This window comes from Charadrius vociferus, unplaced genomic scaffold, assembly GCF_000708025.1.
Source record: "Charadrius vociferus isolate BGI_N301 unplaced genomic scaffold, ASM70802v2 scaffold162, whole genome shotgun sequence".
Classification (NCBI taxonomy): domain Eukaryota; kingdom Metazoa; phylum Chordata; class Aves; order Charadriiformes; family Charadriidae; genus Charadrius; species Charadrius vociferus.
In genome coordinates, this window is record NW_009647236.1 from 3,813,677 (window position 1) to 3,826,465 (window position 12,789).

Here is a 12,789-nt window from a genome sequence, read left to right on the forward strand (position 1 = left end):
TTCCCTGTCTGCCAGCCTCCCCCTCATGTTAGTGTTCCCTCATACTTCCAGTCCCACACCCGTGCTTCCACGTGTATTTTTTTCCCACCGCCCGGACGCGTGTGTGCAGAGTCTCATTCCTGTGTACTCTTTCACCCACCTGCGTTTCCTCTGGCATCCCCATGAGCTTTCGCACTGCTCTCCTTAATGACGCTTGGCAGCTCTTGCCCACGTGCCCAGCCGGTACTCGCCCGTGTTCGCCATGCTCTCACGTTCTCTGTCTCCAAATGCCCAGCCCCATAACCCAGCCGTTACTGGTTCAGTTCAGTCATGTGTGTGTCCTGTCAGGCACACATCTGCAGTCAAGCGCCTCAGAAAAAAAAAAAAAAAAGACCAGTATGTAGCAGGGTTAAAAATGAAAATGCCAGCAACGTCCCTCTTCTCTAAACTCACACCCTGATAATATAGCCCCCAAGAGGAAGAGTTCGCAGGGTGAAGACAGCTGGTTTGTGGCTTTTACTGAAGGAGAGCATGGGGGGAGGAAGGTCCAGCCCAACACCTAGCCCTTCAAATGAAGTGACTTGTCAAGTATGCAACTGTGGCGGAGATCTGAGAAGCAGTAAATTTAGCAGCACTCACTTCCACTGACAGCCTGTCACGGGCTTGAAACATAAATAGTGGTGGAGACAAATCACTGCTGTTTTCCTATTAAGCTTTGGCCCACTGGCCTCCTAGCTTGCCAGGAGCGTTTCTACCTGGCCTGCTGGCGTGCCTCAGCTCAGGGACAGACATGCCTCTGTGTTGCAGGCTTTGGGAGAGGCAGGAAGGGAATTAACGTGCTGTTATTTCCTCAGGTGTCCTTGGTGCCTGGGTACTTGCTCATCAGCTGATGGATTTCTCGCTCAGGCCGTGTGCTGCTGGCACCTCCTCCCTCCACCCAAGGTTGAGGAAACATGGACCCTCTCCCTAGAGGGCTCACGGTTTTCACCCCTGCCCCTAGTTTCTTCCACGTAGCCTTGCAAGGTCATGCTGATGGAGTAAATGAGGCACTGATTTGAATAAGGGAGTAGAGGTGAAGTTTTCCAGTGCACCTGAGTGACTTGCAAGCACAAATGCCATTGAAAGCCACTGGGTCTTGTCCTGTTAAAGCATTTAGTGGCTTTTGGAAGCCGGGCTTTCAAGCATTAATTATTGTATAACTATTTAATAAAACACGCCATCAGAAGTTCACATTAATCTTTACAGGGATGAGAGACATCCCTTACTGTTCTAAATTGAGGAACCATGAGCAAATGGACTCAGCATATTTCCCCGTCTTCCTTCTCTCTTATCAATTTTGATTCCCCTTCTCCTCTCTCCTCAAGGAAGATGAAATCATGCTGGTGATTAAGGTGGCCTACTCTGTGTTGGTTTAATTAGAACAACTGCTGTTTCAGCTACAGTAAAACTCTCACCAGCGTGCAGTTGCAAAGGCAAGCTAATGAAACCCCTGCCTGCCTCTTCAGGAGCTTTGTGGTAAGCAGCCAATGAGTCCTCAACATAAAATGGATGGCTTTTTATGCTTTATCGGGTCTTTGGGCTGCCATGGGCTCCTGCAGGAGCTAGGGGCTCCTGTCAGAGCAGGATTTTTGTGTCCCCAGAGGAAGCAGATGTGTTTGGGGAGGGAAGAGGGACAGGGGAGGGGAGAGGTAAGTGTATTCCTGTCCATGACAGCCACAGGTGGATACAGAGAGGTGAAGCCCGGTGAGACACTTTTGATCAACATGGTTGGCCGTGGTCTTCTCATGCCAGCAGCGATACAGTTGTTGCAAGTTTTCTGTAAGTGTCACAACAAGAGAGAGTATTAGGGAATTGGGACAAAGCCAATGAAATATCTTTTTGGTTTGTTGTCAGACTCCTCCTAAACTTCTGGGGTAAGCTGAAAGAAATCAGAAAGGAGTTGGCTTTAAACTGTTTCTTCTATTTATTGTTTTCTGCCTTCTCCCTTTCTGGTGAACCCCTTCTTTTTCCCATATCACTGGTGGAGAGAACCTGCCTCCCAGCCATGATTTGCAATAGTACTGACAACCAGCAGCTGCACTTGCAATGGTAAGAGTTGCATCTGGGAGCTAAAAGAGCTCAAAATTAGGGTCTGTATTTCCTCTCTGCTTGCCTCCCCTGTAGGACTGTACAAGCTGCGGTATTAGTCACTGAGCAAACACTTTCCTCCTCCTTCGCAGTCAGTGCCTTGCAAGTTTGAGAGAGAGACTCCTTATTCTTTAGAAAGCAAGGGAGTGGCTAACAGTATAGATATCCTAGACTGAAGCAATCATTTATCTGGACCACTATCACTATGAATCAACAGCAGATACCTCAGATGATAATATCACAGGAGCCAGCCCAATTGATCAAAAGTCCCTGCAGCGTGTGAGCCCAGACGATATCTTCCCAGCACACCCCACCCTGCTCAAAACCTCTGTGATCCTTGCCTTGATACCTGGCAATGCTTCATGCCTGCTCAATCCTAAATCCAGCCGTTTAGCCTCATCTCCTGATCCCTTGTTGTGCTCCCTGGAGAATACCCCCTTTGCTCCTTCTACCAGCAGCAGATATGGGGGATGGTGTCGGGCAGTCACTGTGCTTGATCTAATTGAGAAACATTGCAGCAAGGAGAGTGGTCAACAGAAAAGCAAACAAAACGATTTTTCAAGGCGCTAATCCACCTATACAAATATTGGCGCCAGGCATCACAACACACTGACATCTTTTTGAAAGGGTAAATCTTGCTGAGGGGTGGCTTAACTCTTTGACCTCATTTCCCCAGTTGAAAACTATAGCTGTGTAAAAGATCAGTGGCAAGATCCCAGCTGATACGGAAATCCCAGTCTTTAGGTTTTAGTTTGGAACTCGGTGTGTTCAGAGTAGCCTCACTGAAAACAGGGATGAGCTACAGGAACTGCCATCTTGCAAAAGCACAGGAGGTTCAGGGGCGGTGTGATCTGGCCATGAAATGTTTGGCTCCAGCTCGCAGAGAAAGAGCCACAGCAATGTGTAAGCTTCTAAGGTAGTACTCTCTCCCATTTCAAGTAAATTTGGGCCAATTTGTAATTTCTCAGGCCTTCTTCCAAGTTTCAAACGTAAAAGGATGGAATTCTATGGGCTAAGATGAATCTCTGCTTTTTTTTTTTTTTTTTAATTTTTTGGTAATTTTTAAGTTAGGTTGAAGTTGGGGGTTCATTCTTACCCCCTCATCCCAAGGAGTATGAGTGTATATCAGACAGAAGAGAACAAACCCATTATATTTAAAAACAGGGAAACATTTTTGTGGATGCCTACAAAAGCAAGCCGCCTGATTCTTGCACAATAGTATATTGAGCATGTCTTGCTCTATAGGAGACACAAGGCTCTTGTGAGGAACAAACCAAGGATTTTTAAAGATGCCACCAAGCACAGACCTACCGTATAGTTCCTAGATTGACAGACTGGCACTACTGGTACCACTGAGCGCTATCACAGGAGGTTTCCTTAAGGCCTGGGACTGAAATAAGGATTTGTGGAATCAAACTGGGCACTACACTGCAGTCCATCCCTGCTCTCCACTGGCAGGACAGAAACGATAAGGTTCAATCGCACATTTTGTGGAACTTGCCCCAAATGAGGCTTATTGCTGTCAATCTTTTCTTTGGCCTTGAGTCTGCAAGGAAGAACTTGTCTTCAAACTGTGTAACGATGATAGCATGAGTGATTTGTCCAGAATGGGAGAACTTGCAGGGAAAGGAGTACATGAGGCCAAATGAGAGCAAACCAGCTGCCAGAGTCACTGGAGACTGCAACGGTTGACTGCTTGCTGTTGTATTTTAATTGCCTTTCATAGGTTTCCATGACATGCAAGAAAACCCAGTCCCCTGCAGCAGCTCTCAGTTTGCATTACCTTCCTGTGCTTAACACAGTGGGAAACAAACACCGATTGATTTTTTTTTTCCCTTGTGCTGTTCCTAGTGCCAGGGAGCAGGACTGGCCCATCCACTTTTTGTAGGTGGCAGAGGAAGAAGGTGCAGTTTCCCACAGAGCTGACCATGCTGCTGGGAGTGAGAGATCGGTGTGCTGCCGTCGATGTGTGCACATCGAATAACCCCTGTGCCTGGGCTGTGATTCTTTGTCACACCTCCTGTTTTCAACTTCTGTTCCAGCATGGACCCCTCATCCCTGAGGACTTACCAACTCTTGCCTTCCTAAGATGCTCAAGGGTCTGCTGTCATCTCAGTGATTCCTCTAGCTGATGGAGCCCCTTCTACCTCACGTTATTGTAAAGTAACCTCCAAAAGGCAGCAGGCAGAAATTTGGGGATGCAGAAACAGTGCAGCTATTGGTTTGTTCATGTTTATATGTCATTTTCTTGGCAGTAGAGTTAGGGCTTGATGTTTGGTAGCATAGTCATGGCAACTCACATTGCAGCATGCAACATTTAGGGAGTATAATATTGTAGCTGTGACATTAGATAACTTAATTTACCTCATGGTTCATAATTTACTTTACACATTGGCATCACAGCCAAGTTTTGTTCAAGAGCAATTCATCTATCAAAAAAATGCTGTTTGTGTTCATTAAAAAAGTGTTAGCAAATCTGGGTTAAATTCAGTTAGTAATTTTGAAAAAAAAAAGAGTAAAAAGTCATTTTCTGTGACATGAAATAATTTTTTTTAAAAATTATATCTCAAGTTGAGGCAGAACACTAATTTATTAAAAAAATTCAGCAAAGAGCAGAAGAAAACCACTAGTCAAACAAAAGGCTTTGACCTGAAGCAGGGTTGGATTTTTTTTCAGGGGGTGGTTCCCTGTCTTTCTTGTGTTCACCTGTGGATTTTGAATGGAAAATCTAATCAGTTGGTGAGATGCAGAGGTATATTACACACCTGCTCCGTGCTCACATTCAGGGTTGTGTGTAAGAGCGCGTGATGACCTGTGGTGGTCATTTATGAAGATGAGGGAAGCAAGAGTGGAAATTGAGAGACGCAGCAGACCTACTGTGGCTGCTTCAAGCAGACAGCCCCCATGGACATGCACCGGTGGCTGGGATGCAAGCTGCGTCTGAGATGTCAGCTTTTGGCTTCCAGCTCCTGGGCAGAGACATCAGCGATGGTGAGTGGTCCCAAGTGGTCTCTCCCGCTGGGTTTGGTTAGCGCTGTCCCTCGAGAGAGAGCACAGAGACATCCTTCAGTCTGGGGAGGCTGCTCTCAACCTGGAAGGTTTTATTTGCATGCTAGATGCATGGGGTTTGGGAAGAAAGTCCCCACAAACCTTAACCCTGGCCATGCCAGCCAGCACTTGCGCTGCCCCAGCCGGGGAGCTCCTCGGGCACAGTCCTTGGCTCAGGAGTCACGGCAGCCGGCTTTGCATGTAAGGAGAAAATGCGATCGCTGATGAGCAAGGTGCCGTGAACGCCAGGGGAAACCATGCCAGGGTGTTTCCTCCTGATCTGACTCATTCTCATTCATGAAGCCAGAGCCAGGCCAGAGCCCTCCCTGGCACCACGCTAGTTTTTTGGTTTATGTGTAATAGCTACAGACCTAAGGGCATGGGAGGCATGAGGCCAGCTTAAACAATAAATACCCTGCTGTGCCTTGCTGCTTAAACAGAGTAATTACTGCCTTACTACATGTGACCCCTCTGTTCCTGTCCCCCTGGCAGTTGTTATTTCATGGCTCCCATTACACAAGGGACGTCTGCGCCTCTCTCCATGACGTACATCTCTCTGTTTGCCACCGTCTTGCCTCCCGTCTTTCTCACTCGCACTGTCTCAGTGCTTTTCTCTTTGTCAGTAGCTGACTACCATTTTCTCTCTTTCGCAGTCGCTGAAGAATCTCACTTCGTTTGCATTTCTCTCTCCCAGCCACTGTCCCTCTCTTCATTCCTCCTCTATTTTTTGTTCATCTATTCTTCCCTCGCTTTCAAGCTTTCCCTATTTTCACCATTTCCCATGCCGTGCTATTTTTCCTGCCTTCCCTGCTCACTGTGGCATTGTAGCGGTAGCTGTCCCTTTGCTCATCCACCATCTGCTGCTCTCCACTGATCCCTTTGCTAAAAACAAGCCTCTTCAGCTAAGGGACAGAAAAAAAAATGCCAAGCTCATTGGAATCTGTGATGGCTGAGGAGACAGACACTGATAAACAAAAACTTCAAAGTTTTGAATTAAAAAAAAAGAAAAAAATCCCAGCTGGAGGTAAAACAAAAAAAAATATGTCAAAGGCTCCCTTAGCTATTTTTGTCTTTCAGAAGCCTATTCCTAGGGAATGTAAGGTGCAGAGGGAAGGAGGAAAGTTAGGTGAGCAAAACCTTAAACAATAAATGGAGAATGCAGAGACAACAAAAAATGCAGTTCAGCATTGGAAGTTGCTACACACAAAAAAAACTTCAAATGACATTTATTGATTTGCAATCTTTTTTATCCCCTTGCATCTTGTTTTAAGCAGAGGAGGGCCCTACAAAGATGCATAACCCCTTCTGCTCTCCCCTCTTCACAACTACAAAGAGGCTCAGAAGGAAAACCAACACAGAAGCAGTGTGTCTGATCTCTTTCTCTACATACCAAATGCAAACAGATACTTGCAGTGGGTCTGAACTTCAGTTTTGTTTAAGACCACAGCAGTAGTAAAAAAAAAAAAAGGACAACTAAAGTAATTTTTGCACAAGAAGTAGCCCAGCGTTGGATGCACAAACAGGAGAGGATGGAGCAAAATGTGGCTGCCACCTCTGCAGACTAGCTTCCCCTTTGGAAATGTAGGGAACTAGGGTGTGAGGGGAAAAGTCTCTCTCATAGAGCACGTGGCTGAAATCATTGCTGGTCCCTTGACTACCTGAAAGGGGTGTCTGCACGCAGTACAAGTGGGGTTTTGTCTGGGTGTGTGTCCTTTCGAGAAAGGTAGAGTTTGAGGAAAGAGAGATGGTGCGTGGCAGTGCAAGTGGCCATTTGGGCAGAGGTGGGGCAGGTGTAAGTCTGTGTTTCTGCACACACGGTGGGATTTATATATATAAAAGTGTATATAAAAATAGAATATATGTATTTGATATATATCTCTCATACATATATATGAGAGCATAGGCAGGTGTGCACATCAACAGGGGACGATATGCAGAGCCTGTGGGGTTGTACAAGGCGATCTCCAAAGGGTTGGGAGGAGAAGGGGGCTTCTTGCCAGCAGGCTAGCATCACCGAGCAGGCTTGCTGCTTGGGTTCATTATTTACTTTACTGGGTCCAATTAGGAAGCCAGGGGATAGGAAATGTGGCTGAGGCAAGCGGGCCTTCAAAGCCTTCCTCCTGCACACATCAAAGCTGTCTGCTGCAGATCCCTGTGTGAAAAGGGCTCTGCCAGCTGCAAGCAGCGGCAGGCGCCTGGCTCACTCCGCTCGGGGTCGTTCCCTGTTGGTTTGATTGTCAAGCCTCCCAGGCTCGTACTCTCTATCTCCAGCCTCCAGAGCAGAAAGCTCCTCTTTCTGATTTGCTGGGACAGAGTTAAGGAGCTACAGCTTGGCAAGACGGTGTTTAATGGGGCTGCAGCAACAAACCAAGCTAACTATGAACAAGTGAAAAGCAAAAAACCTTCAGGGAAGAAGGTTGCCTGGAGTCATGGGGTGGGATGCTTTGGGACGAGAAGAGCTGCACTGCACAAGGAGTCATCGTCATCCCCCCCCCCCCCCCCCCCGGGGGACCGGGGAGGCCCCCCCCGGGGAGGGGGGTGACCTGGAAGGCACCTCACTGGGAAGGGGTTGTACTGAACCAGACAAAACAGCCAGGGGACAACCTTTGCGAGCAAGGAAGGTTTGGCAGTAGGGTCAGGATTTCGTCCCTGGATGACACGCTCAAGGCAAATGTCTTCTCTTAATGGGAATGGAGTGGCAGGCTTGCCAGAAGGTGGCAGTCCCTCTCTTCACCTAATAGAATATGTTCATTGTTATCGGTACCAAAGAACATTGTCCAAGCCTTCTCCCTCCCTGCTTTGATAAACTGCATAGTGACAACCATCAGCTCCCTGCCAAAGCTGGCTCCTGCGTGGAAACATTTGTAAATTTGCTCAGTGTATAAACCTCTGTTCCCGCTCCCCCCGCTCCCCCTTTGCCTTAGAGGTTAGAGTTAATATGACTCACCTAATCTGGCTGCCAAGGTGAATTAGTGAAAACATCTCTACGGCCCTGTGCAAGATATCACAACCTGACATTTTTCTAACGTACCGTGATACATCTTTCCTCTCCCTGATCTGTACTATGACACCTCAATTTTATATAAATGCTTTTTTGTTAGAAATGGTTAATGTACTCTCAGAGGGGACAGGGCTGCAAGCAAAAGGGTCCGTCTTGCAAGTGAGAGTAGCTGAGTTCTTCTAGCAAAATGTTGATGCCCAGGGTTGAAACAGGTCACCAGTGCAGGGACAAGAACAGTGCTGCCACTCTTTCAGCAAGAGACTGTCACAGAAACTTTCCCTGAAGCGTTATGCTCATATCTTTGTCCTGGAGTAGGGGAATGAGGAGCTGAATAAGCCTGTCGGTGTCTTTGGCATGCCCTTTAAAGCAAAAGCCCTCCCTTTCACTCATTCCCAGAGAGCTCCACTGGGCAAACCAGCAGCTCATCATCTCTTGGGAAGGTTTGTGTGTAGCTGGAGAGCTCTCCTGCTGGAGATTAGTGCACTATTTTAGATTTTAAGTGCATGTACATGTGCAGGAGAGAGGCTGAAATACATCTTCCCTTAGGAAAGTAGGTACCTTCTTAGGATACTTCGGAGCTCCATTGATGTGGTTCTCTGACAGACAGACCTAACAGCACCCTTAATGAGGGTGCTACTCCATTAGAGCTGGTAAGTCACCCTCAACCCTCGTTTCATTATGGTGACAGTCTTGTGACAAGGGCAAATTGCAGGAGAAGCAAGTCCCACTTGGAATGAACCCTGTGTATAAACAAGGCAGAATTGCAGAGCAAATGATTTGCAAAGCAGAGGCAAATTACATTTTAACCTTTTCTTTGTGAGTCTTTCCCTGATGTCTGATTAACTTTCCAGTTAACTGGCTGACCTACCAACTGGGAGTGCTGCTGTAAAAGGAGGGGAGTGTTGCTTGTCAGCTCAAATTGGAGGTGGGATTTTCAAAGAGCATTATTAGCAGGTAGCTGTATGTGATAAGAAGATCTGGGAATTAAAAGAGCATTCCTAACCAAAAATGAATCGCACTATGGCAAAACCACAAACAACGTATTGGCTGTACAGACAGCAGCACAGCACAAAAGTTGTGATGCAATCCTTCATCTGCGTTCAGCCATGGTAACACCTCATCTGAAATGCTGTGCTCGGTTTAGGGTGTTGCACTTCCAGAAAAATGTGAACTTGTCAGAGAGGTCTAAAAGGAAAGAGCAAGAATGATCAAGGGTCTAAAAAAAGCCTCACGTACAGAGGAAGGTTGAAAGACCTGGCCATGTTCAGCCAAGAAAAAAAAAAAAAAAAAAAAAAAGAAAAGGTGACAACTGAGGGAGGAACATAAGTGATTTAAAAGTTGATAAAAGGCTATTGCAGAGAAGGAGGGAATGATTTGTTCTTTTTGTCTATAGTGGCTAAGACAAAAATAATAGCTTTAAATTGCAGCAAGGGAGACTCAGGTCAAACTTCAGGGAAACTGCTCCAGTGGTAAGGACAGCGAAGCAGAGGAACAGGTCATCTGGAGCGGCTGCAGAGTCTCTGCTGCTGGAGGGCAGAGAATGACCATCTCCCTGACATGACCCATGTGTCCTGCCTTGTGGTTGGGGAATGGGCTAGAAGGTGACTGAAGTGCTATGACTCACCTAACTCTTAAGCAGTTAAGATTTCCTAACGTATTCATGAGTTACAGCAATAAAAAGCACCTGTGAAATTCCCACCTTGCTTCCTTCTCCAATGACTTCCCAGAGCATCAGCCCCAGTGCACAGCAGAGGATTGAGAGATGTGTCCCAGAGCACTGGGGTGGGCAGCAGAAGCCGACTTTGCCTCCCTGCCTTGTAAAATACACTGCTGCCATGCAGTAAGGCCCTTCAGCAGGCTCTTAGGGGACGTGAAAACCTGCATCAGAGCAGTTCTAAGTTTTAGACATAGCAATGAGATTTCCGCTCACCTGAACGGCTGGTAGGAGCTGGAAAAGGGACTGCTGGTTAGCCCCGCTGAAAGAGGGGGGGAACCTTGTCTTTGTATGAGTTTAATAGGTACACTGCTGTTTTCATGCTGGGTCTCCGTGACAGGGGGTGGGTTTCCCCTAGAATGGTTCTGAAAATTGGGGGGTGGGGGCGAAGGGGAGGAAGGCAAAAATAATTGTGTAAGGGACAGAGTTCTGAGCAGATTTTGAAGTTGCTGGAGTCCCTGTCTCTGATGGAGAAGGGAAGTGCACGCAGCTGGCAGCCCCGGCTTGACCTGGCCAACACGCTGCAGCAAACCTGTGCCCACGTGGTGGGATTCATTGCAGGTGGCTCCGCGGGAACATCAGCTCCAGATGATGGGGCTTACCCACCGCTTTCACACAGTGCTGCAGAGCCAAGGACAACCAGCCCTATCCTCGCAGGCACTATTTGAACTCCATCAAACAACTTAAGCACTTAGGTGTAGTGGGCAGGGTTTCAGGAGTGCTCAGCACCTATCAAGCAGAAAATGTCTTCTGGGCAGAGAGTTGCTTTGGAAAATCTGACCGCTTTCTGAGGAACCTGAATGGGAGCCCTTGTGAGCTGACCTTTTTTTTTTTTTTTGAAATCTGACTTTTACCCTTTGAGGGTTGGGGGATGCTTTCTCTAAACATACCCAGGCACGCAACTGGGGCTTGTGGCTTTGCATGCTGCAGACCAGTGCTTGCAGCCCTCTCAGAGGAGGGAAGCACCTCCCTTTACACTGCTGCCAGTGTGGTTCAGATTCTTTCCAGGAGGAGCGTTACTTCATTTTCTGAAGGAGTAGAGTAGATATACTAATCCTAATATTTCATGCTTCCCTGGCACCTTTCATCCAACGATTCTAATGTGTTTTACATGGGTTAACCTCACTGCCCTTCTCTGACCAGGAGGTGATGGGAGCGGGGGGCTATTAGCCACAGTTCACAGAGGGAGAGCAAGGGAGTGACTCACCCAAGGTCATGCAGTGAATTAAAAGCAAGGCCACAGACCTCCCCTGATTCCTGCCCTCGGCTGTAACCCCACCGCTCAAGTCACTGCTTTCAAAACTTGTTAGCAAGACAGCACAGTTTAAATATGTAATTTCATCTGTACCGTAGATCAGGGATTCGCGATGATTATTGGTCTCTGCGGATCAAATTACACTTTGTTTCTCTCAGTTTGCCTGTGTTTAATGGTAGCTCGATCTGATCGATGGCACTTCAGGGTGGTGGTTGCTCTGAGAGACAGAAAGACATTTTTCACAGTTTTACAGTGGAGAAAAAGGTGCTGACAATACACCACCACATCTGAGGACACAGCTAGCCCTGAACCATCAGCCACAGGCTGACTAACCTCCCCCGTACTCAGCCATCACACCGGTGAACGTAGTCCAGTCCCACGTGGTGGAGATTTTGCTTCTTGGCCTGGACAGCCTGTGAGATGCAACACTTTGGTACCGCTTGTATGCTTCCTTCCAGATTTTGAGAACCCAAGTTTTCCATAAGTAAATAAAATGCTAGTATCTTGCTGATATGGCTTCTGAAATAACTTTAAAAACACTCATGGGTGTTGGTTATTTGCAGAATCCCTGTTGTGATTGTTCCTCCATAGCAATTCAGCAGAAGGCTTCCCAAATCTGAATGCCTAACACAGCCACTATCTGTATTTTTCTGTCCTACCAGGCAGAGAGTTTGAAGGCGAGGAAGAGTATCTGGAGATCCTAGGGATCACGCGAGAGCAATCGGGCAAGTACGAATGCAAAGCTGCCAACGAGGTTGCTTCAGCAGACGTCAAGCAAGTCCGGGTCACTGTGAACTGTAAGTACATCACAACCGGAGCGGGTCAACGGGGAGAGCTTTGCCCACGGGCAGGGGCGACTTAAGGATCAATGGAGAAGCCTTTCTGGATTTATATCATATGATCTGAAAGGGAAGGGGGCTGAGGAAACTATCTGCAATCAGACAGTTATCACAGGGTATATAGTTTGTGCTTTAAACCTGGTAATATCGAAGAAAAGAAAGAAAAAGAGAGAGAAAAAAAAAACAGAGAGAAGCTGCGCGTTGCCCCTGTCTCTCCCCTCAGAAATGCTGGTGATGCCTTGTTTTCACTCATTGTTATTCAGGAGAAGAGTAGCATGAAGAGAAGCTCCAGCAAGGCAGCAAAAAAAGATAAGGGAGGGTTCAGCCGGTGCAGAGCAAATACACGCCTGCCTGCACCCAGCCATCTCAGCAGTGCCGACATGGGTATCACAGCCCAGCAGCCTGAGGGGACGTGTGGTAGAGACATGTGTTAATGAGAGGGTGCAAAAACTTGACTTTTATGCTGGATTCAGGTCATTAGCGTAAAGCCCTCTTCAAGAGGCTCTCCGTGCACCCATGCAATACAGAAAGGGGCTTGACCAAAGGGATACCTCAATCCAACTGAAAACACCGAGAGGCACAGTTAGCTACGTGGGTTACATGCACACCTGTATGAGTGGGGCACGGATCCCGTCGCCCATACGTGCTTAGACAGATGGCCACTTCACTCTGCTGGCGTGCTCCTCTCACAGTGACACAAGGTATTTCAGACTGTCATTACTCCTACAATCCTGTATGTGTATATGTCCACCTCCATACTTCTGTGGCTCATATTTGGCACTGGAGTGATTTAAAGTGAATATCCCCATCTGCCTGCTCTGTTTCC

General features: G+C 47.3%; 1 protein-coding gene across 2 annotated transcripts in view; it reads left to right on the plus strand.

The window, feature by feature from the left end:
• LSAMP (limbic system-associated membrane protein) overlaps nt 1-12,789 on the plus strand; it is a 314,985-nt gene that overhangs the window by 274,466 nt on the left and 27,730 nt on the right. For both annotated transcript variants that reach the window (XM_009879910.1, XM_009879911.1), the window contains exon 4: nt 11,787-11,921. In XM_009879910.1, coding sequence (XP_009878212.1) covers nt 11,787-11,921 — 135 coding nt within the window. The remainder of the gene's footprint in view (nt 1-11,786; nt 11,922-12,789) is intronic.